The sequence below is a fragment of the Marmota flaviventris genome, chromosome 14 (genome assembly GCF_047511675.1).
Source record: "Marmota flaviventris isolate mMarFla1 chromosome 14, mMarFla1.hap1, whole genome shotgun sequence".
Taxonomy (NCBI): Eukaryota; Metazoa; Chordata; class Mammalia; order Rodentia; family Sciuridae; genus Marmota; species Marmota flaviventris.
In genome coordinates this window covers 84,856,979-84,881,574 of record NC_092511.1, presented here as the reverse complement: position 1 = coordinate 84,881,574, position 24,596 = coordinate 84,856,979, and the positions used below count along the sequence as shown (strand labels likewise).

The window sequence follows — 24,596 nt, the reverse complement described above, 5'->3', positions numbered from 1 at the left end:
ACTTGCCTGTTTCCCAGTATGAAATTGTCTGGCTTAATGTCTCCATGAATGATCTCACAGCTGTGGACATGTTCAATCATGTAGAGCATCCTGATAGCGAAAGAGATGACGAGAGCCTGGGGCATCACTTTTTCGGGGGTATTTTTGTAGAGGTTAATGGCATTCTAGAAACAATGCAAATGGTATCCTGAGTTGGATGAGGATTAATGAAATTTCAAGTCAAGGACTTTGCCCCTGTTTAGCACCCCAACTAAAGCTCTAACCAGAAAATATATGGGTAAGGCACAAACCAGAAATGCACTTAAATTCATATCCATATTATAAAAACAGAACACTTACTAATAGTGTCCCATAGCTGTAGAGATCTCCTACCAAGATGCTCCCATTCTGGAATAAGTGGGCAGAATAGAATTTGATAAACATGTGGCGCACAGCTGGCTTTAGTCTCTCCATCAGCTGGGTACCAATGTAGAATTCCCAGAGGTTGGCAGGCTTCTGGACCTACAAGCAAAATCAGGTATGTGTTATTTATATCCAGAGTCACATTCTGGAAAATAGAATCCTAATAAGGGACATGAGAAAGCAATGACATTATGATTTGTTCTGCAGAAAGCAATTCCAGATCCTCATAGTATTGTTTTATTTCTTAATTGCTCAATAAAAACATCACTGTCTTAAAAAAAAAAGAGGCTGACAAACTTGAAGTTCTAAAAATCATTTCTCTACAGTTCAAACATGTATTTGCACCATTTACCTTTAAGACACATTTCTGTTTATTTTTGGTCTCATTCACATCTCCCTGGGTAGCTTCATAGACTTGGGCGAAGGCCCCTTCTCCAACAAGGTGATTGACATAGACCAGTGAAGAACCTGGGAAGAGATAAATGTGTCAAAATGACAAATGGGCTCAAAATATTAAGGACTTTATCCAAATGAAGAATTTGTAAAATTTTCTTTGTACTTGAATTGCTTTCATAAATAAAAATGTCCACAGTTGCTTGGGAAATGTTTTACAGGCTTAGATGAAAGGAAGTAAATACCTGCAACAAGAGCCCCCTTACCAAGTTCATGGTAGCCTGCAGGGGTCACTAAGGTGCGTGGGTTTGGGCACTCAGTGCCTCCCCATCAAGGTTCTCGCATTTTAAAATGAGCAGTACCTGTGCTGCCCATCTTGCAGGCAGATGACAGGAGAAATCCTCCCTGAAGTGATACATAAAGCTTTTTGAAATAAACACGTTTTACAATAGGATAAAAATAAAAAAGACATCTTGACGAGGCTCCAATAGCTGCTGCTGCTCTCCAGGCTTTGCAATGCTGCTCAAGGGTGACAAGAAGAAGAAAGATGCTGGAAGGTCGGCCAAGAAAGGCAAGGGCCCAGTGAACAAATCTGGGGCAACGCTGAAAAGAAGAAGTGGTCCGAAGGCAAAGATCAGGGCAAGCTCAACATCTAGTCTTGTCTGACAAAGCTACTTATGACAAACTCTATAAGGAAGTTCCCAACTACGAGCTTCTAAGCACAGCTGGGGTCTTCGAGGGATAAGGACTTGCGGTTCCTTGGCCAGGGCAGCCCTTCAGGAGCTCCTCAGTAAAGGACTTTTCAAACTGGTGTCAAAGCACAGAGCTCAAGTAATTTACACCAGAAATACCAAGATGGAGATGCCCCTGTTGCTGTGCAGATGCACTAGCAGGTCCAAGCAACTGTGCATTTGGAAAAATAAAACTTTATTAAAACAAAACAAAATAATTAAAATAAAAAGGGCAAAGTAAAACTATAGCAACATTTGTAATAGACAATTTAAAATACTTAGTTCAACTTTTAATTTTAGATAGTTTTTGATTGATAGAAAAGTGGCCAAGAAAGCGGAGTTTCTGCATTCCCCTGCACGTAGCCCACATGGCTCTTATGTCACAGACAAGGAACCAACCGAGGAGTGCTGCTGCTGACTGAAATCCACACTTGCAGACTCACTAGTTTTTCTGTGTTTCAGGATACATTATATTTAGTCATTCTATCTCCATAGCTACTCCTAGCCTGTGACATGTCTCAGACTTTTCTTTTTTTTTTAATTGACCTTGATAGTTCCAAAGAGTACTAGTCAGATGTCCTTCAAATTGGGTTTGTTTATATTTTCCTTGTGGTTACACTGGGGTTATTGATTTTGGAGAAAAAGATCATGGTGATGTTGCATTTGATTCTTAAAAATTCTAAAAATAATCCTCCCATTCAAAATCAAATATATATTAAAAAAAAAAAAAAAAAAAAAAGATCTGTGATTTCCAGTCTAGCACATAAGCAGCTTGAAAGCTGTCACTCCACTTTTATGGCAAGAAAGTAACTGAACAACTGAAATTCAATAGCTCTTCTTGGACTATTAAAAAACTGAGATCAGGGGGAAAACTGCTGCACCCAAAGTGGGGAGATGGAGTGGAAGATGGAGAGGAAGACACAGCAGACACCACGCTGGAATTAGCAATGGGAAGGACAGTACTCCTCAGATTATCTAAGAAGATGACTCTCGGGTGTTTGGTGCACGCCTGTAATCTCAGCGACTAAGGAGGCAACTTAGTGAGACCCTGTCTCAAAATAAAAAATAAAAAGGACTGGGATGTGCTCAGTGATAAAATGCCCCTGAGTTTAATCCCTAGTAGAAAGTCTCTAGGGAACCTTAAAGGCAACAGGGAAGACAACACAGCTTAACTTCTAGCCAGATAAAGGTTACACCAAAGCCTAACTATCTCAGTTCCATTTACACAGTACATCAGGTCTGGCCGGCAACAAAATTTACAAGGCATATTAAAAGACAAAACACAGCTTGAGGAGGCAGAGATTTCAGCATTATCAGACCAGGATAGTTTTTAAAATTGTTATCAATGTGTTAAGGATTCTAACAGAAAAAGGAGACAATTTACAAGAACAAATAGGTCATATAAGCAGAAAGAAGCGAAAAAAAAAAAAAAAAATGCTAGAAATAAAAAACCCACTTGGTGACAGAAACCAAGATTGTCTTTTAGTAGACTGTACACGGCCAGGGAAAGAATCAGTGAGCTCCAGGACACATTATCAGGAAAACTGAAATGTAAAAAGAAAAGAAAAAAAAGTGTGAGTTTTCAAAAATTCAAGACCAACACCAAACCACAGATCTTGGAATCTCAGAGAATACCAGGCAGGACAGATAGAAAAACCTACACCTAGGCTCATCACAAAGAAAATGCAGAAAATCAAAGACAAAATTTTGAAAAATGCTACAAAATAGAAATAGCTATAAAAAGAGCTTACTTCCGGAAGAACAAGGATAAGTACGTCAGATTTCTCCTTAGAAACCACACAAGCAAGAGTGTGCAGTACAACATTTAAAGGGTTGAAAGAGAAAAACCACCAGCTAGAATGCTCTACTTCATGAAGCTGTCCTTCAAAAGTGAAGGATAAAGACTTTCTTACACAAAAATGGAGGGAATCTGTCACTGGTAAACGTGCACTGTTCTTCAGAGAGAAGGAAGATAATATAGGCCAGAAACTTAGACTCAAAGAGTGTTAAGTAAAATATTTGATGTTTCTTATTCTAAATTATCTAACAAAAACCCATTTGTTCAAAACAATAGTGTCCACCTAGCGGTGGCATACCAGTGGATAAGTGAAACCAACGGCAGCAATGACAGAAGAGGTGGGCAGGAGGGAGGGAATGACACCCCTGCTGCATGGTGTGGGCCCTGCTGTGAGGGGGTGAGGTGCTATCGGAAAGTGGACTTGGACTGGCTCTGAGTGTATATATACTGCACACTCTACAGAATCCACTTACAAATGTGAAAAAGATATATTATTGATATGCTGAGAGAGGAGACGCAACAGAATATGAAATAACTCAAAGCCAAAGAAGGCAGAGAGTGGGAAAAAAAAAACCACAAAGAACAAGTGTAATGACTAGAAAACTAACAAATATGAGACACGAGTTCAGCTATATCAATAATCACTCAGAACACCAATGATAACACACACACTGAAAGTATAACGACAAATGCAGATTAACAGTTAATAAGATATAGGATGCTAACAGTTATCTCAAGAAAACAGAAATAGCTATATTAATTCCATACAGCAGATTTCAGAGCAAGGAAAATTAACAGGCATAAAAGGGGGCATTACAGAATGAAAAAGGGGTTAATTCTCCAACAGGACATGCTGTGTATACATCTCATGAAAGAATGTGAAAATATATGAGGCATGCATTGATAGAAATGCAAGTAAAATGGGTGACTTCACTATTACACTTGGAGACTCCTATATCCTTCCATCAGAAATGGACCATTAAGGGGCTAGGGATGTGGCTCAACTGGTAGAGGGCTCACCTGGCATGCGTGAGGCACTGGGTTCGATCCTCAGCACCACATAAAAATAAAAAAATAAATATATTGTGTCCACCTAAAACTAAAAAATAAATATTAAAAAAAAAAAGAAATGGACCATTAAACAGAAAACCAGCAAATTGGATCTGAATGACATTTACAGAGTATATGATATTCTCACACGACTTGGAACATTCACCAAGACAGACCACATTCTGTGCTGTAATATACACCCTCACAAATTTAAAAGAATAGAAATCATATAATGTCTGCCCTCAGACCACAGTGGAATTAAACTGGGGATCCATTAACGCAGACAGCTGGAAAGCCCCTACATCTTGGGAGATTAAACACACTTCTGAATAACACATGGATTGAAGAAGTCTCATAAAGGACTTAGAAAAGAAGAAAGAGTATATAACTAAAAATAACACATTTTAAAAAAGAATTGTTTACAAAAAAGTAAGAATAAAAATAACAAAAAGAAAAGATATAAAATTAATGATTTAAGGTTCTACCTTAGGAACTTAGAAAAAAGAACTAATTAAATATAAACAAAAGAAAATATTATGAAAGAAATCAATAGAGAAAAATAAGCAAATCCCAAAAGTTGTGTTTTTGAGAAGATTAATAATGAGAAATGAAAGGCTCATGGACGCTAAAGACATAATAAAAGAGTATTCAGAACATAATGTTCACAAATGAGAAAAACCTAGATGAAATGAACCAATTCCTTGAAAGACAAAATCTATCAAAGCTCATAAAGAGAACTAGATAATTGGAATAGTCCTGCATCTATTAAGGAAATTGCATTAATAACTAATAACCTTCTAAAGCTGAAAGCACCAGGTTCAGATGCACTCACTGACAGATTCTATCAAATCTGTAAGGAAGAAATTATAGAAATTCTCTATAATCTCTACGAGAAAATAGTGGTAGAGTATACTTCCTAACTCATTCTATGAGGTCAGCATTTCCAGGTTACCAAAACCAGATGGAGATATTATAAGAAACACTATAGACAAATACTTCTCATGAATGTAAAAATCTTAACAAAACATTAGCAAGTAAAATCCAACAATGTATACAGTGAGTTATATACCACGACTGTCTTAGTCTGATTTCTGCTGCTATAACAGAATATTATGAACTGGATAAATTATAAAGAAAAGAGATTTATGTGGCTTATAGTTCCAAAAGCTGACAAGTCCAAGATTGAGGGGCTAGAGCTGGTGAGGATCTTCATGGTCCATCCTAAGATGGTGGGAGACATCACATGGTGAGGGTGAGGCGGGAGATGGCCTGCCAGAACCCCCATTACAACTAACCCACCCAGCAACAACGGCCTCAGTTCAATCGTAAGGGTATGCCTTCATGGCTTAATCAACTCTTAAAGATCCCACCTCTTAAACTGTGACAATGGCAATTAAATTTAAACATGACATCTGAAGGGGACATTCAAACCATAGCAATGATCGAGTGGGATTTATCCAAGAAATACAAGGATAGTTCAACATCTAAAAATCAGTTAACCTGAACCATCATACCAACAGGCTAAGAATAATCACATGATCATATTAACATATGCAGGAAAAACATTTGATAAAATTCAACATCCGTTCATAATAATTCTGAGCAAACTAGCAACAGAGAAACTTCAACTTGATAAAGAACATGTACAAAACCTATAGCCAGCATCAGACCTGATGGTGATACACTACACAGATTCAGCCCCAAGGTCAGGAATGAGGTGAGGATGCTTGTCTCTTATCATTTCTATTCAGCATTGTACTAGAATTCCCACCTAGTGCAATAAGACATTTATTTATTTTATTTTATTTTTTTAAAGAAAGTGTGAGAATGAGAGACAGAGAGAATTTTTAATATTTATTTATTTATTTATTTTTTAAAGTTTTTCGGCAGACACAATATCCTTGTTTGTATGTGGTGCTGAGGATAGAACCCAGGCCGCACGCATGCCAGGTGAGCACGCTACCACTTGAGCCACATCCCCAGCCCAGCAATAAGACATTTAAAAAAAATAAGTATACAGATTGGAAAAGGAAGAAATAAAACTATCTTTCTTTATAGATGACAGGACTGTCTAAAGAATCAACAGTAACAAAATCTCCTGGAACTATTAGTGGATACAGAAAGCTTATAGGACACAAAGCAGATATATAAAATACAATTACTTCCCTATGTTCCTGAAATACACAAATTAGAATGAGAAATTAAAAAACAAAGAATACTTAGGTAATAATATATATTATGTACCAGATCTATATAAGAAAACCTAAACTCTGATGAAAGAATCAAAGGAGATTTAATTGGAGAGATTTCCACGAACAGGGATAAGACTCAATTTTGTCAAGATGTCATCTCTTCCCAACTTGACTAAATGCAATCTCAATAAAAATCTAGAAGTTATTTTGTGAACATCAACAAACTGATTCTAAAGTTTATATGGAAAGGCAAAAGACCCAGAAAGTCAACACAATATTGAGATGGAAGAAGGAAGTAAAGGGCTGACTTCATCCCACTCTGAGACTGACCATAACCCTGTGGTGCTGGCAAGAGACAAGCAAACCCATGGAAAAGAGTGGGGTCCAGAACAGAACCACACAGACTTAGAACTGCTCTTGGGCAAAGGATCAAACATGACTCGTGGAGAAACAGTGTCTTCAGTAAGTGGTGCCAAGCATCCAGACATGCACAAGTGACAATGAACCTAGACACACACCTTATACCTTGCACAAAGGTTAACTCAAAATGGATCATAGGCCGAAACGGAAAACATAAAACTATAAAACTTCTAGAAAAGAATACAGAAGACAAGTTTCCACTGGTGCAATGAGTTTTTAGATGTAACACCAAAAGCATGACCTGTGGGGGGAAAAAAAACGGATAAACTGGACTCCATTAATATTAAAACTTCTGTGCTTTAAAAGACACAATTTAAAAAAAAATAGAAAGACAAACCAGACTGGGAGAAAATCTTTGCAAAACAAGTATCTAATAAAGAACTGCTATCTAAACTATTTGAGAAATTCTTGATATTTAACAATATGACAATTAAAAATGGGCAAAAGATCTGAACACATAGCTCATTAAAAGTATGCAGACAGCAAGTAAACACATGAAAAAATGTTCACTCTCACTGTTGAACATCACTGTTGTCACCCTGAAATAGTGAGACACTATTGCACACCTACCAGAAGGGTAAAAACAACAGCAAAAGCTGTGAGGGTGTAGCAGGGAGTTCTTGCTCACTGCTGATAAAGACGCAGATGGTATGGCCACACTAGCAGAGCTTGGCACTTTCTCATATAAGCAAACACTCAGCCCTCTGTATCTGAGGATCCAAATCTATAAACTTTTTTTTTTTTTTTAAGAGAGATTGTGTGTGTGTGAGAGAGAAATTTTTTTAATATTTATTTTTTAGTTTTCGGCGGACACAACATCTTTGTTTGTATGTGGTGCTGAGGATCGAACCCGGGCCACAGGTATGCCAGGTGAGCATGCTACCACTTGAGCCACATCCCTAGCCCCCAAATCTATAAACTTAACCAACTATAAATTGAATATGTACAGATATTTTAAAATCATTATTCCTTAAATAATAGAGCATATCAACTACTTACTCTGTACAAAGTATTGTAAGTAACCTCAAAATTATTTAAAGTATATATTAAGTTATATGCAAGGCTACCCATTTTATATGAGAAACTTGAGCATCATGGACTTTGGCACCCATTGGGTTCCTAGAGCTAGCCTGTGCAGACCTGAGGGATGAGTGTATATTCATGCCTCGCAATCCAACAATCACACTCCTTGGTATTTACTTGAATGGGTTAAAAATACGTCCATAGAAAAACCTGCATACAATGTTTAAAGCAACTTTATTCGTAATTGCCAAAAGTTGGAAGCAACAAGGTGGCCTTTAGTAGGTAAATGGGTAAATGAGCTGAGTGGTACAGGGCCATCCAGACGGTGGGGACTATTCAGTGATTCAAAAAAAGCTAGCAAGCCATGAAAAGGCAGAGAGGACCCTTAAATTCTGTCGCTAAGTGACAGGAAATGGCCTGATGGGCTACAAACTATAATTTCAAACACATGACATTCTAGAAAAGGACAACTGTGGAATAAAGGGCCCAGTCAGTGTCTGCCAGGGCTTCTGGGGTGCAGAGGAAGGGGAGAAGGGGGAAGCACAGGAGACTCAAGGCAGGCCAAGTATTCTGAAGTGCCCTGCAGCGAGGAGGTCTGCCAAGCGTTCCAAACCCCAGAACGCACAGTACAGGGAACCTCGAAGGAAATCGTGGACTTTGGCCACGTACCGGTACTGGCTTATCACTATCACAAACAGCAGGCACACTTATACAAGACGCTAACAGAGGATCTGGTTGAGGGGCAGGGAGGTGGGCATGGGGAACTCTGATGGCCCCTCAATTGTTCTGAAGGCCTATGGCGGCTCTATGTGTGAAAAGCCTTGCTCTCGCGTTATCCACACCCACCCACTTTCCCACTCCCACTAAGCCAACCATTTTAGTTTTGAGTATTCTTCAAGAGTTTTCCAGAAATATTATCAAATATGAGTATATAATACTATCCCTCTTCTTAAGAAACATGTAACACACACTGTCCATACAGAATTAGTTTCCTCATTCTGCCAGGTGTGGTGGTGCGTGTTGTAATCCCAGCTACTTAGGAGGCTGAGGCAGGGGGATCACAAGTTTGACACTGGATTGAGCAATGTAGGGAGACGTTGTCTCAAGATAAAATAAAAAAGGCCAAGGATGTAGCTCAGTAGTAGAGTCCTTGCTTAGCATGTGTGAGGTCCTGGGTTCAAGCACCAGTACTAAAAAAAAAAAAAATAACCAAGTTTCCATTTGGATGATAAAAACTTATAATAAGATGGTGGTGACAGTTGCACATGTGCTTGTTATCAACGTCCTTAGTGCCTCAGTATATTGAAAAGTGGTCAGAATGGCAAATAAAAAAAAAATCCTCATTTTGTTATCAATGCCTGTTTTTGACTATAAAATCTGCAAGAAATTCTTAAATAGTCTAACTGCATTTTTAAAATTTTGCAGTTCTGGAGATCAAACGCGCAGCCTCACACATGCCAGGTTAGTGCTCTGCTGCTGAGCTGCCCCAGCCTAAGCCCGTGCATTTTTACTTTTAGAGATCTCTGAGTTAAATGTGTTTTAGTCCAACAGCACTCATGGTCCCATAGCCATGGATTAACAAGATTTCTCAATACTGTAGCTGTAACTCTTTACTGGGGCTGGGGGACAGGAGGAGAATCTCACATACACATGAATCACCATCAACGTTTCAAAGCTATATCACCCACAGAGTTCTTACCCAATTGAAATTCAGTCTTGGGCTTGATGGCCGGAAGTTTACACTGCCACTCAAAAGTATTTGTATAGGAACTCACTGGTTTAGGAAGCCCAGATAGAAGTTTGAGAATCAACTTATCATCCCACGGATTTTCAATAGTGAAGTCTTAAAGGAATAGGAACAAGAAAAGAAACATGAGTTCAGTATTCAAAGATTTTACTAAATAAATTTTAGATAAAGCTAGTGGAGACATTCATTCATTAATTAAGCTTTCAAAAGTCTCATCCTTTATAGAGCATTGATTCAAGCAATAGAGAATTGTTTCCAAAAGTCAGAACTGGGAGTTGTGCAGTTGACCGTCTGCCATTTTGGATTTGAAAGTTTAAATCAACATTCAGGGTGACAAAGGGACATCAGCTGCATCTCACTCCGCTCACCTAAAATGCTAGGTCCTGCCTTTAGCAGTTATGGCTGCACATTTAAGGCACAGATGGGGTTAGTGACCTCAAATGTGCTCAGACAGATACACGGTCTTTAACTGCTTTCCCACTTACACCCACAAAACACAATTTACACATATGAGTTGTACTTTGGTCCAAGATAGAAAACAATTTCTAAAGGGAAGACGAAGGTTTCTCTCCAACTTAGAATAATGACGTATTCTTATTAGTGGCAATTATGAAAGGACTGCTAGGGTAGAACCTAGCCTTGTCCCCTAGCCACTCCATCTCTGGTCCATATTCTCTACCAGTAGGTGAGACTGTCTGGGTGACAAGGGGTGGTAGGAGGGATCTCTTTAATCTTGACCCTCTGTTGACTTTTCTGTAAAGTGGGGAAAACAGCATTAGATTAAATGCCTGGCACACAGTAGGCCCTTGAATTCCAATTCCCTCTTCCAACAGTACTTAACTTGAAATCTAAAATTAAAATGGATTGATTTGCCCTTCAAGTACATTCCTGCTGGACTGCACTTCAGTACAGTGAGAAGTGTCTGACTGTAGGTTCTACTCAGTGGCACACCAGTCCCCCTCTGAGTTCTCCCACAGAACAGCTCTTCCTATGCTGTAGTCCTAATGGCATGACTAAGCCTGAGCCTCTGTGCACACCTGGAGCACTGACATCCCCATGGGGACCCGTCTGCATCAGGTCTTCTTGGGGCCTGGCACTGGCATCAGACGGGTCCTCCACAACGGCTCGGTCAGTGTCTGTGAGTTTACAAGCTTCAAGGCCCCGTACAGCTTCCTGGGTGAGTGCAGCAACCGGGGCAGGCCAGCTGGGATGGTGCAAGGATGCCAAAGAGAGGTCTCTGGGGCATGTGCCTTCTGGGCTCTTCTCTTGAATTGGACTGGATGTGGAGAAAATTACAGAGAAAATAAAAACACCCTATTATTAGAAGCCTATTGGACTTGATCACACAAAAGTTCTGCAACAGAGTTTCCTTTTCATTCTAGGAATGTCACTTCAAAATTGCTGCACAGCCTGAGTTGATTAAATCATTTTCTTACACAACTATAGGCAAATACAAAGCTAGTCCAATATTAATAGAAATAAAAATCAAAGACATGATGATATACTAGATAAATGGGAGTGGTGATACGCTTGGTATTATTTAGCAGGGAATGTCAGGAGAAAGGGTATCTCAGCAGCACTGCTATGATCAAGACTGGATATCTAACTTCTTTCTAAAAATGACTTCTTTTATAACATTCAGACAACAAAAAAATGTCAACCACAATCTAACAAAATCCTACACATTTCCATACATATGGTGTGTGTATATACATGCATACACAGCTGATTCCTATTCATGGGTTTCATATTTGTGAATGCACCTATGTGTTAAAATTTACTTAAACATCCAGATCAACATTCATATAATTTTCAGTCATTTGCAGACTTTAGAGAAATGAAAAATCTGGGTGCATATTCCCAGGCCAGGTGGAGCAAGGTGAAGCCTACAGCTTATGCTCCTCACTGCCCTGCTTGGAGTCCAATGCCATGGTTTTTGCATTTCTGTGCTTTTTGTTGGGATTTCAGGTGTTTTGCTGAAGTGTGTCTATTGTTCCTAAGCATAAGAAGGCTCTGAGATGCCTTACAGAGAAAACAGGTAAGCCTCATCCAGGCACGAGTGCAACGTAAGTCATGAGTAATATGTGTTAAATAAAGTGACTTTAAACAAACATGGCAACAGAGGCACACAGGATAAGCCTGTATTTCCCCTGGACAAGTGTCCAGTATTCACTACAAGGAACAATGAGAATCAATCGTGTATATCTCTACACCCACATTTAACCCTTACATCTATACATATATATCACAAATAAATATGTCCCTTTCTCACCTACGACAATTTCTTAGTGTTCCCTAGTTTCCCAAGACCATGATAGTTCAAATAGTACTGGCCACATATTTGGCTTCTCAAACAGACACTAGGGGTACCTTACCTGTACATTGAAAAATTGTTTCCATACCTTATACTACCACTACTAGTAACATGGGTATACAAATTACTGTCAATGCATAAATGATCAACAAAATCTTTCTCTCTTGTCCATAAGAATCTGGGTCTGTTAACTGCTAGCTCTTTTCCCCTAAAAACTTACTCTGTCACCACTGGTTATGGTTAAAAATAACCCTCACAGGTTAACTGTATCTGGAGTAGAATTACAAATACCTGCTAGGAACCCATAGTTTCAGTTATTCATTTTTCAGAAAAAAAATGGTAGCATAAGCATGTAGAAAATGGTTAACTCACCAATAATAAAATAATGCAAATTCAATAAATTTTGGTTTTTAATTGAAATTGTGCCCAGTAGATTTTCTCGTGGGCACCCTGGGACTTGATAGAGGCGTTGCATAAGGCTCTTAAGCGAGGCTCCTGCACTTGGTTCATGTGAGCCTTGCTTCCTTGCAACTGAACTGTCACACGGGGCCAAAGACAACAGTTCCTTGGGTAGGATGCACCCAGCCAGCAACTAGGATTTCTGCCCTATGTATTTCTAAGTTAATCTTACATCAAGGATGGCTTATGGCATTATTGTGAGTCAAAGGTCTGGCTGGGCTTAGCCACTCCGGATGGCTCTTGTTATCAAAAACCTCATTCAACTGTGACCCAAATAAACAAATGATTGGATAAAAGATGTGAACAGAAATTACTTAAGAAAAAAAATAAATGAACATAAACATATAGAAAGTGATTAACATCAATAATAAAATTAATGCAAATTCAATAGATTTTTGCTTTTTAATTGAACTTGTGCCTTGTGGGTTTCTGATAAGAGGCAGTGAGAAGAAGGGGTCAGCACTCAGACAAATACAGAGCCACACTCCAATTCTAGACATTTGAAGCCTTATGACTTTAGATCAATAATTTATCTGAGACCCAATTTCCTTATCTATAATGGAAAAAGAAAGAATAGTCCCCACAACTCAGTTATTATAAGGACTAACTGAAAGACAGAGTCCAGGAAAAGCGTTAAGTACTGTGTCTAGAATAAAATAGTTACCCAGAAGGTGGCAGCCTTGGTTAGGATCTCTGAGGTTTATAGCCTGCGCAGACATGGTGGGGTTTACGGTGCCAAGTCTGCCTTTACTGCTTATTCCTTAGGAGGCTTAAGTACCCTCTCTTCTCTTAAAAGGAAGTCATCGATTTTCTCAATTTTACTGGGTATGAAAAGCAATTCTGTGTTTGCTCAGTTCTGCAACAGTCTTCACATGGCAGGGTCTCTTTTTGGTAAAAGGCTTTCCAGTTCTAATCCCCAAATGAGTACAAGTCAATTGCAGACTCTGTCACCCTAGCTGCTTCTCTCACTGTCCTGATACCAAGTGGGGGACTCATTACTGGGCTTAGAGGACCTTCTGACTAAAAGCTGCCAATCGATAAGCACTTTATGAGTTGTTTAGGATGGGATTAGGCATTCTCTTACATCTGGAAAAGGAAAGCTCAAGTGGAAATGCAGAGAAGGGCACAACTGCAAGTTACCTGAACTTTCTGTCTCTCAAGGGCTCCACCACATTCTCAACACAAGAACTCAACGGCACATGGGTGCACTGCGTTGCTATCATGTTTTCTGAAATACACAAAAAACGAGAGACACAAACATTACATGCATGTGTATGCACGCGCATACCATTTGACATGGTTACAATTCTAGAATTCCTTTATATGATGACTTTCATTATAATTTCAAAATAGTGTTCCATGGCAAAGTGCGATAAGATGCGGAAAATCAAGATCACTCAACCTTCTCGTACAGCGGAGCACTTCAGTTTTGACATGTGATCTATAATGATCCTTCAAGAACAAAGAGTCCAGAGAGCAGCAGCAAGTCCACTTCAGACAGGATGACCACACAGCTGGTCACTGGCATGGGTGACAGGTCACAGCCAGGTTCAGGAGATTAGTGAAGTGAAATTCCTTGGCAGTTATTTCATTATTGCTTTTAAGAAGTACCAGCAGTGACAGAGTTTGGCTGGTAAATTGGTAGTCACTGAAATGGTACCGAAGTCCCAGATCTCATAGTATGTATACTGTAGGTTGGTAATAAAAAACTAATAATTATCTGTGCTCAATGTAATGCCACATATCAGGGTTCAATTCAGATATATAAATCTCTTTTATATAGGGTGCTATATTTGGGATGCAGTAGAAATAAAAGACTATTTGTGAGTTTTGTCATTATTCCCTTGAAGCAAAACACTAAAAAACAAAATTATTTTAAGTGTAATGTATCCTTGGCTGCATGTCTGAAATAATAAAAATTTATAGAAATGTATCAAGGACCAAAATTGGCTATTTTTTTATTCATTCAATTAAAAACCATGTTTAGTATTTTTAGTATTCAAATAATTATCTGTAGTGCTCCCCTCTTGACTTTTGAAAAACATAATCATACTCCTGTACAAATGGTTTGGACTTTGTATATTTGCCTTTATATGCTTCTATAAGTTTCCCCCCTTTCTACCTATGATCTGTTATTAAATTTTCAAAATATGTGGACTTTATGAAGAGAGTATGCCAAAGAAAAAAACAATTAATGGATTCCAAGCCCTTTATGGTTTTCGAACGTCCCCCTTAGAATTTTCAAGAACACTATAATACTAACGAACTGAGTTTGTAGAAGACAGACACTGAAAAAGTATGTCGCATACCTTTATCTTCCAGATTGTTCACTGCGTCTGCTGGAAGCTTGTGGAAGGGGGTAGATGCAAGCTGGGCAGCAGAGGTGAAGTCCCCTGTGCTCTTAGGACTGGGTGCCAGGGTTCTGTTGCAGCGAATACCCCAGACGGTTGAATCATCCAAAAACTCTTCAGAATGAGGCACTTCCTACAACAAAGGAGGAGCTGAAAAATAATCGCAATCTTCTTGTTTTGTCTATGAAATTTAAGACATTAAGACTTCAAGCTGGGTGCAGTGGTACAGAACGTATCCCTGCCACTCAGGAGGCTGAAATGAGAGGATCACGTGAAGTTTGAGACCAGCCTGAGCACCACAGCGAGATTTTGTCTCCAAAAAACATTTTACCCCTCATCTTTAATACATCTCAGTGGAACCACAACACAAGGGTCACATTTTTTATTTTAATTCTACATTTTTCTTTAAATTTGAAAAAAAAAATTCCAGGTTTATAGAAAGATTACAAAGGTAGCACAGTCTCATATAACCTTCATTAAGCTCCCACCAAAGTCGATTTCTTCTAGATCCTGGCACATTTCAAAAAGTTAAACACCACTTGTAGCTATCAGTCCTTATCCGGATTTCACAAGTCCCCTCCAATATCCATTAGCTGTCCCGGATCCAGTCCAGGATGGCATGTGTGTGCCACTGTCCTGTTGACTTTGTCTCCTCTAGTCTATGACCATCTATCAGTCCTTCCTACTCTTTCCTTGCACTGAAATTTGTGAACACTAGTCAGGAACTGTGCAGAATGTCCCCCTAATTTGGGCTCGTTTTCTCACACATAGACTAGAATTATAGGTTTTGGGGAAAACTTGGGGTAAAGGGCCTTCTCATTACACAGTGGGGATGCATGCTAGCTAGCCATGTGGCTTGTTCCTGGTGAGGTTAAACCCAATGACTGAGAAGGCATCTGTGAGGTTTCCTCATGGGAAACCATTTTTCCCAGTCTCTATTTGTTAGAGAATGGGAAAAATGTCTTGCCCACACTCAAGGGAGGTAAATTAAACTCTACCTTCTAGGATGTCATTAAAGCATTTGTGGACAAATGTTAAACCACCGCAGAATCAACAGTGGTGAGATATTTGGAGGCTCCAGAAGTACCTGTTTCTTCCTGAAGTTTTACTCACCAATGTCTGTTCCTTAGTGGATCTTGCCTATAGCATTTATTTTATTGGGACTCTAATGATGCCTTCCACATCACTTGGAATTCTTCTCTAAGAAAGAATTATCTTTTGCTCCCTTTTATTTATATCAATATCTGTTTTATTTCTTGGGTTATAATTCAATATTACTTTATTCTACTTATTGTTCAAATTTTTCTAGGTTCAGCCATTGGCTCATTCAGGTTGGCATCTATATTCTTTTGATATGCCACATCTTTCTTGGTTTTCTTATAGAAAAAAACAAAACCCAAAATTCTTCCTTAATTTTCTAGCACAATATGCTCCAGACTTATCTTGTATTTTTCTTGCCCCAGCCCCTAGAATCAGGCACTTCTCCAAGAACAGAATTACAGATCAAATTTTTTAGAGTCTATAGGGAAAGACAAATTGCTGAGTCAGGTCCATAGCTCATGACCCTCTTTGGTTGCCCTTACAATGCCACCCATGGTTTTTATTTTTTTAATTTGTTTAGATACACGACAGTAGACCGTATTTTGACATATTATACATACATGGTGTATAACGTAGGATTCCATTCCTGTGGTTGTACATGACGTGGAGTTATACTGGTTGTGTATTCATATATGAACATAGAAAAGTTATGTCGGATTCATTCTGTTGTCTTCCCTATTTCCATCCCTTCCCTTCATTCCTTTGTCTAATCCAATGAACTTCTGTTTGCCCCCACCCCCCACCTTTATTGTGTATTAACATCCACATATCAGAGAGAATATTTGGCCTTGGTTTTTGGGATCGGCTTATTTCACTTAAAATGATAGTTTCCAGTCCCATCCATTTACCAGCAAATGCCATAATTTCATTCTTCTTTATATCTGAGTAATGTTCCATTGTGTAAATATACCACATTTTTTTATCCATTCACCCGTTGAAGGGCACTTAGGTTGGTTCCATAGCTTAGCTATTGTGAACTGATGTGGCTGTGTCACTGTAGTACTGTTTTTAAGTCCTTTGGGTATAAACTGAGGAATGGGATAACTGGGCCAAATGGTAGTTTAATTCAAAGTTTTCTAAGGGATCTCCACATTGCTTTCCAGAGTGGTTGCACCAATTTGCAGTCCCATAAGGAATGTATGTAGACCTTTTCCCTCACATCCTTGTCAACATTTACTGTTACTTGTATTCTTGATAATTGCTATTCTGACTAAAGTGAGATGGAATCTCACTTTAATTTGCATTTCTCTAATTGCTACAGATGTTGATCATTTTTCCATATATGATTTGACCTTTCGTATTTCTTCTTCAGTGAAGTGCCTGTTCTGTTCCTTTAACCATTTACTGATTGGGTTATTTCATTTTTTGGTGTTATGTTTTTTGGGTTTTCTTTGCATATGCTGGAGAAATGCTCTACTTCAGTGGCAGGTGAAGAAGATTTACTCTCATTCTGTAGGGGAGAAAATTCTCCCTCTCTCCATGTTTTCAATTATTTCCTTTGCTAAACTTCTTAGTTTGGCACCATCTCATTTATTGATTCTTGATTTTGCTTCATGCATTTTAGTTGGTTCCTAAGTGAACATGATGAAGAGTTGGGCCTACATTTTCTTCTAGTCGATATGAGTTCAATTTCATTCTGCTATAGATGAATTTCCAGTTTTCCCAGCACCATTTGTTAAGAGGCTATCTTTTCTTCAATGTATGCTTATGGTGCCTTTATCTAGTGTGAGATAACTGTACTTATGTGGGTTTGGTTCTCACACATAATTTTTATATCTTCTGCATTGTCTTCATAAAATCCACTATCTCTTCCAATGGAGGCGAAACTGGCAGATTGCTTCTTCAGGTGATACAAGATAAAGTACTGGCTTATGTTTAGCATCAGGATATGTGGAAAATGCATTGTGGGTTTGGTAAAAGTACATATTGTTGAATAGTTCAGCAAAATGTACCTTTAAAGTGATGGCACTATGTCTGCAATTCACTTCATTATTTGTGAAAATTTTAAGCTCAATAGATCATCAGAGGGATTAGGGAGCCAGGCAATAGTTCATCCAAACAATCCCCCAAGGGACTACAAATAGGAGCCAGGGCTCGGTGTCTTAGTGAGGTGCTTGGTGAGCCAGTGGCTCTCAATGGTGCCTCACTGCCACGGGGTCAGGCAGGGGCTGGGGATCGAGCACACTGTGGGGTACACTTAGGGCCAGGGTGGAAGTCAATGAGGACAGACACAAAGGCCACTGTAGTGGAATGTGGTGGGCTACTGGGCAGTGAAGGGTGCCTGCTGAGCTGTGCTGAAGATGGTCCATCTCAGCTGGATTCAGATTTGCTGGGTTTCTCACTGATATTCCACTGTAGGCCTCACTTCCTCCGTCTAGGAAAAACAAATATCCCCAGGTGGCTTGTTCTTACTAGAGGGAAGGCTCTTTGAGGGCAAGGATCATATCAAATACATTTTTATTTCCTATACATATTAGATATCTGGCACATCACAGGTATTCAAATAATTGTCGAACAATATTCTAGCAATATTAGAACAATAACAAGTATTCTAACAAGTAGAATAACAATATGCTACTTCGTACAATATATTTTGGTTTTATATACATCATACCATAATTACTTGGTAAAATTAAGCGGAGCGGTTGGCAGATCTGTTTCAGATAAAGTAGAGATTGGCTTACATTTGGTTTTGAAGGAAGTCTGCTGCTAGAGCGTTCTCCAAAGGTCCTGGCTCCTGTGGGCTTATTTTTAGGCTGTGGTAACCTAAGGAAAAGATTTATAAAATTAAAAACAGTAAAATATGGTGATGAAATAAATGCTACCACTTGATCTAATGTTAGAAAGATTCTCCCCTCATTTAGTAAGGGGTTTCTTACTTTTGCACTTCCAGAAAAAGTGAATTGACTATGTAAATACAAGTTGACTAACAGTTACCAAAGAGAGGGTAGAAAATGCAATTTTTGTTACAGTTTTTAAATTGTTTCAATTTTTTTTAGGAACAAAAGAACAATTAGGAGCATGGCCAATAAAATACCTTGATGCCTTGCAACACCTTAGCTCTTTTCCCAATGCCTGGCTGAGATAGGGAACTTCTCTCTGCATGCTGGTCATGCTTTCTCCATTCTGCCTCGGTGTGAACTTCCTCCATACCAAGATACTTGTAATTCACCCAGATATCTCTTTTTCCATAGTTTAAACTATTAACTCCACTCTCTAGTATCATGTGCCTCTGCCTTAAAACATTCTCTCTGCAGCGTTACCCAGTGTAAGCCGCCTCCTTTCCCACTTATCAATCCTGCAAATGTAAACAGCACAGTACGGACACCTGCACTGATTCCTCTACATTCTGAAACAATTTCAAACCAGAAAATCCTGTTCTTTGCAACTTCTAATGCTTTCCTTTTTCTACTGTGCTTTAACTTGGAGCTCTGCCCTCCTGGAACTCATGCACAGCACTGTGGCTCTGCAGAACACTGGCAACAAGCTCCCAGCTGTTGGTGGAAAGGCTTGTCATTGCAGAGCTGGGCCAGAACCAGACCATCCTGGCCGACAGCCCAAATTCCCTCCCCACTGCCTCACCATCTTGAGTCCTGCAGGCACCTCCAGGCATCCTGTGGCACTATGACATGTGTCCCCCCAGTGATATATTAACTTGATGTTTCTTTACCCATAATTTTCTTTGTTTCCATCTTCAAAAATAGGAAAAGCAGATGTCAAAGCGACAACTTTATTGACTCCCCAAGCCCCAGAAGAATTTGCATTTTCTGCAAGAGAATAAAAAAAGTATTTCATGACTGTTCTAGGAAAAACATGGCCCTTTACGCTAAAACTTCAACTACAAATGAAGTGGGAGGTAGAGGGGAGAAGCTTATAGAAAAGAACTGGCATCAGTTTTTAAATACTAGGTAGTAAGGCAAGTCACTTTGTAGTGGGATGAAGTGATTTAACTATGATCACTGGGCAGCCTCAGGTCCCAAATTACTGCCACACATCAAGAACACAGCTCATCAGTCTCCTATGACACTTCTATTATCACCTGAGTCATTCAATAAAAGCTCTCAGTGGTTTTAGTTTTCATTTGCTTTAAGAAAAATTTCTTCTCCCAACTCCAAAGGGATCCTACTGATCTTTATTACAATCTCTGGCTCCCAGCATGAATCCCCTGGCCCTAGGTAAGAGGGCTAGTTGCTGGCCTCCAACCACAACCTGGCCACTTTTCTACCAAGAAGGCCTCAAATCACTCCTGGACTATTCAGCTCTTCCTGATGTACCTCCCCATGGGGATTTTATCCTCCTTTAGTTATCACTGTTATAGTAACCCAATCCACCTAACCAACCCAACAAACAGCAAACCCCAACTCTACCACACGCATTGAAACCTTGTCCAACTCTGCCACACTTCTATTTCATGCACTTTCTGTGATGACCAAGGCAGGGCCACATCTTAAGTAATCCCTGACAATGCCTGGGCTCCACCCACAGTACTATGCACCAATTAGCTTTCAAATAAATTATTACTTTGAAACTGGGCTTCAAATGCATCTTCATTTTGGTCTAGAGATGGCCATTCATCTTTGTCATCAGAAACATCAGGAAGTGTAGGAGCCTGGAACATATTCATGATGAAACCTAAAAACCAGAAAGAATATCCATCAACAGATTGCAAAAGAGTTTAAATTTTTTATAGTTTAAGGTGCTACACATTCAAACAAAAGGCTTTACCCAGTGCTTCCTTGGTGTGCACCGTGGGCGAGGGCTGGGCTCTGGAGGGTGTTGCCTGAACCACTCCCAGTGACGTGTTTGGAGTCGCATGGAAAGAACTTGCACTGGCCACCTTGTGCGTTTCAAACACTGGCAAAGGAACAGGACCAAGTGCATGGTCATCAGGTCATTTAAAACATGTTAGAAGGCACACAACTGCAATAACTTACTACAATTAGACCAGGTTACCGTGGTAACTGTAATTGTCCATAATCATCACTCCAGACCCGCATACTTATCTTTGTAAGAATACATGAAGTAGGTGAGGCAAGAATCATAGTTTCACACAAAATAAAGCGAAGGCTCAAAGACACCGGGTGTTTGGCTTGAGATCAAACCAGTTAGAGTTTTGTCACAGGTAGCATCCTGAGCTCCACCATGTCTCAAGTACTATCTGCTTGTGGTCAGAGTGTAAAACCCCCCCCCCCCCCCCCCAGTGTCAGTCCTAGACCACTTTCCATCCCACTCAGCTTGAGCCAGTAGTGTACAAGGCCCGCACAGCCTGGGCCCTGCTTGCTCAGGTTTCAGTGTATTCCTCTTTGCCCTGCTCGCCCTGAAGCTCTGGCCTCTTTACTGTGCTTAGAACACCAGGGATAGTCCTGCCTGGGGGCTCTGCATCTGCAGTTCCTCTGCTTGAAAACTGGTTCTCCGAGGTGGCTGTATGGGTAGCTCCCTCCCTATTCCTCTATGCAGGCATCACCCTCACCAGCATCTTCCCTGTTCACCTTCTCTGAAATCTAACCCCTTACTTCAATATTAGCCCTTTCATTCCTGGGGGTTTTTCATTGTTTTGTCAAGATTACATCTCTAACGATGTAGAATGGTTGGTGCCCAGCATCCAGCAGGCACTCACCAAGTCTCAGTTGAATAGAATGAGTCTCCAGCTGTTTCAGAGGGCCCCACCCTCATTAATAGTCAATGGAAAGAATGCCACAGCCACCTGCAGGGGGAAGTGAACACCCACACTGTCCCAGGTAATTTAATAAACTATGCACACACTTCCAGTGTGGTGCCAGACAGGAGAACAGTATTCATAGTTAAACTTTGAATCACCTTTCTCACTCGACCCAACTAACATGACTCATTTTAGATTAATGTACTAAGAAAGTTAATAGAAAAACTTGCATAAATTAATCTTTCAAGGAACTCTGAACTGATAAGATATTTACAATTAATACCATTGTTTTCAATAGTCTGGGGCTGAAATAACCCCTGGCTTCTAAGAAGAGGATTGCTAATGCTTATGTTTAGTAAGGTCAGAAGGCTTCCTGTCCTATAGCCCCAGTACAGCCCAAGGAGTGCCCCAGCAGGCCAGGATGAAGAGACCCCCATGAAGCTCACCTTCTTTGGTTTCTGCTCCACTCTGTGGCTGGAATCCATGAGCACTCTGACTCACACATCTGGAAGAGAAAACCCTGAGACACACAAGAATCAACATGCCTTACAAGAGAGTTTCTCATTAACTCTCAAGAAATAATAGTAAAAGAAGCTGGTCAACAATCACAGCCTGTTGCTGAAACACAGATGGAGCTGCTTAGATCCACGGTGTAAATGAATGAAATGTTTTTTCTCTTCAGTTCTTTTTGAGGAAAACACTCTTACAGATAAAGGCCAGGCATGGAACACTAGTATGTTGTGTCACTTCTGTGTCTCGGCACCACAACAACCAGCCCTCCCTGTGGCAGGACAGGACAATGGCTTCCTACTTCCAATGGGCTCATTTGCTGTACAGCAAAAGGGGCTGACTGGGCACTGATGCCCAACAAGGTGGAGGCACCGATGTGCTTCAGCTGAGCAAATACCTTTCTGATGAGCCCACAGCCACAGGCTAACATCCAGATTTTAAAACAATAGCTACCAACAAAGATAATAAAGCTATGAAAACCACTTGGGGCAGGGGCCTCGCCTCATACTGCCTTGGATTCCCTTAAGGAATGTCATTAAAATGTGAAGTAAAAAGCACAAAACACTTTTAATTAAACAATATTGTATCAAATCACAAGTTACAAGACAGTCAAAGTGACTGAAGATAAAAACAAACACAAGTGATGTGACATTAATTCTAATATCTGAAACCCAGAAAACTCTCAAAATTGGGGAAAAAACTTTCACAATAGTGTGGAGGTGGCTTGTGACACGGAGTCACAAACATCGATCCCATACTGCTCCGTGGGAGGACAAAAGGAGTATGAGGGCATGCCAGCCACTGCCTGGAGTAATGACCCCTGCAGGCCTTGGCCACAGCCAGGAGGCAAAAGGCAATTCCAACTATAGGTGTTTATTCTTCAAATACAGAGCGAATTGAGTTTCAGGAAATTTTAATTTATAATTCAGAAGAAAAGTATGAAGACAAATCTAAAATCTAGAAGAGGGATAGATCCCTCTAAAGAGATATAAAATATACATGTTTGAAAGTTTGGGGCTCAATGTTTTGATAATTTTTTTCAACAACATATTGATGTAAATCATTTTAGCTGGGTATGGTGGCACACACCTGTAATCTCAGCTACTCAAGAGGCTGAGCCAAGAGAAGCCCAAGTTTGAGGCCAGCCTCAGAGCTTAGTACATACTCTCAGGAACAACAAAAGCAAAAAAGAGATGAGGATGTTGCTCAGCGATAAAGCACCCTCAGGTTCAATTTCCAGTACTGCAAGAAAAACATTTTTTAATAGAGATACCCCATCTCTTACATAATGCTCTTGATACTGCAGGTCATAAAAAAGAAGCTGACAGATGCCATTTACACCACTCTCATCTCCAGGACTGGCTTTGACTTACCTGGACTCTGTCACTGGCTGGGCTGTCAAAGGAGTAGGAGGAGCTATGCTCTGGCACACTGCTGGGGACACCAAAGCAGGAGGAACAGCATCTGCCGCAGGAGGAACAACAGGAGGCACCTCTCTGGGCTTCTCGCCCAAGTTCTTTGGGGTTTGCTGATTGAGTGACGGAAGACATCGAGCACCAAGTTCCCACTGAGCACCTGTGCCTAGCCCCACACATGCTGAATCCACCTTTTATGCCAAAAAAAGAAACAAAAATAAACCACAAAGACCAGAATGTTATTATCATGTATTAGAGCTTTCAAAGCACGTGACCCTTATCCTTCCAGGTGCTTTAAAACACCTGGAAGTTTTCAACAGTAACGAAAAAAGACCACTCTAAAACATAACGAATGCTTTGTTGCTTCCAACCCCGGCTGTGACTGCCACTCACACTTCTAACCATTGAAAAATAACCAGCCTCAGCAGTCATATCAGTATTTAAGAAGTGTCTTGTTTCTCTTTATTAAACTGAGGGAAAAAAACCAATAAATCAATGTTACCAAAAGCTCACAATGGTGTTCTGTTAAACTACCCTTGATAGGCAGCGTCGTCTTCCTGAATAGGACATGTGTATATGAACTGCCTCAGAAACAGGGTTCATGGTGGGAAGGATTAGACTAAAGGTCTTTGTTTTTCTACTCACAAGTACATAGACTAGAACTAACGTTACCAAGTTAAAAGACAGAAGGGTTAATTCCTTGCCCGAAAAGTAATTTTACAAATTGTTAGGAAAAACATCAAATGTCTAGAATATTGTTTTAAACAATATCACTAGTTATCAAAGAATATAACTTAAAACGACCTACACCATTTTCCTACCTACTAAATTAGTACAGATCAAAAATAATTGTACACCCCAACTGGAGGAGGAGCCCAGCCTCCCGCCTGACGGTAGGCAGACAGACCACCTCAACTAGAGGAGGGGCCTAGCCGCCGCCTGGGGTAGGCAGACCCCGCGACCTGGAAAAGGGGCCTAGCGGCGGCCTGCACAGTAGACAGACCACCCCAACTGGAGGAGGGGTCCAGCCT

The 24,596-nt window shown here is 40.0% G+C and overlaps 1 protein-coding gene across 1 annotated transcript in view; it reads right to left on the bottom strand.

Annotated features, from left to right (window-relative positions):
• The window catches only part of Bub1 (BUB1 mitotic checkpoint serine/threonine kinase), a 49,886-nt gene that overhangs the window by 7,832 nt on the left and 17,458 nt on the right, over window positions 1-24,596 (bottom strand). The window contains exons 10-22 of the mRNA XM_027952068.2: window positions 23,524-23,756; window positions 22,087-22,145; window positions 20,707-20,835; window positions 20,503-20,613; window positions 19,652-19,748; window positions 18,666-18,747; window positions 14,839-15,013; window positions 13,670-13,757; window positions 10,794-11,032; window positions 9,709-9,852; window positions 755-870; window positions 340-501; window positions 7-164 (exon numbers count right to left, since the gene is read on the bottom strand). Coding sequence (XP_027807869.1) covers window positions 7-164; window positions 340-501; window positions 755-870; window positions 9,709-9,852; window positions 10,794-11,032; window positions 13,670-13,757; window positions 14,839-15,013; window positions 18,666-18,747; window positions 19,652-19,748; window positions 20,503-20,613; window positions 20,707-20,835; window positions 22,087-22,145; window positions 23,524-23,756 — 1,793 coding nt within the window. The remainder of the gene's footprint in view (window positions 1-6; window positions 165-339; window positions 502-754; window positions 871-9,708; window positions 9,853-10,793; window positions 11,033-13,669; window positions 13,758-14,838; window positions 15,014-18,665; window positions 18,748-19,651; window positions 19,749-20,502; window positions 20,614-20,706; window positions 20,836-22,086; window positions 22,146-23,523; window positions 23,757-24,596) is intronic.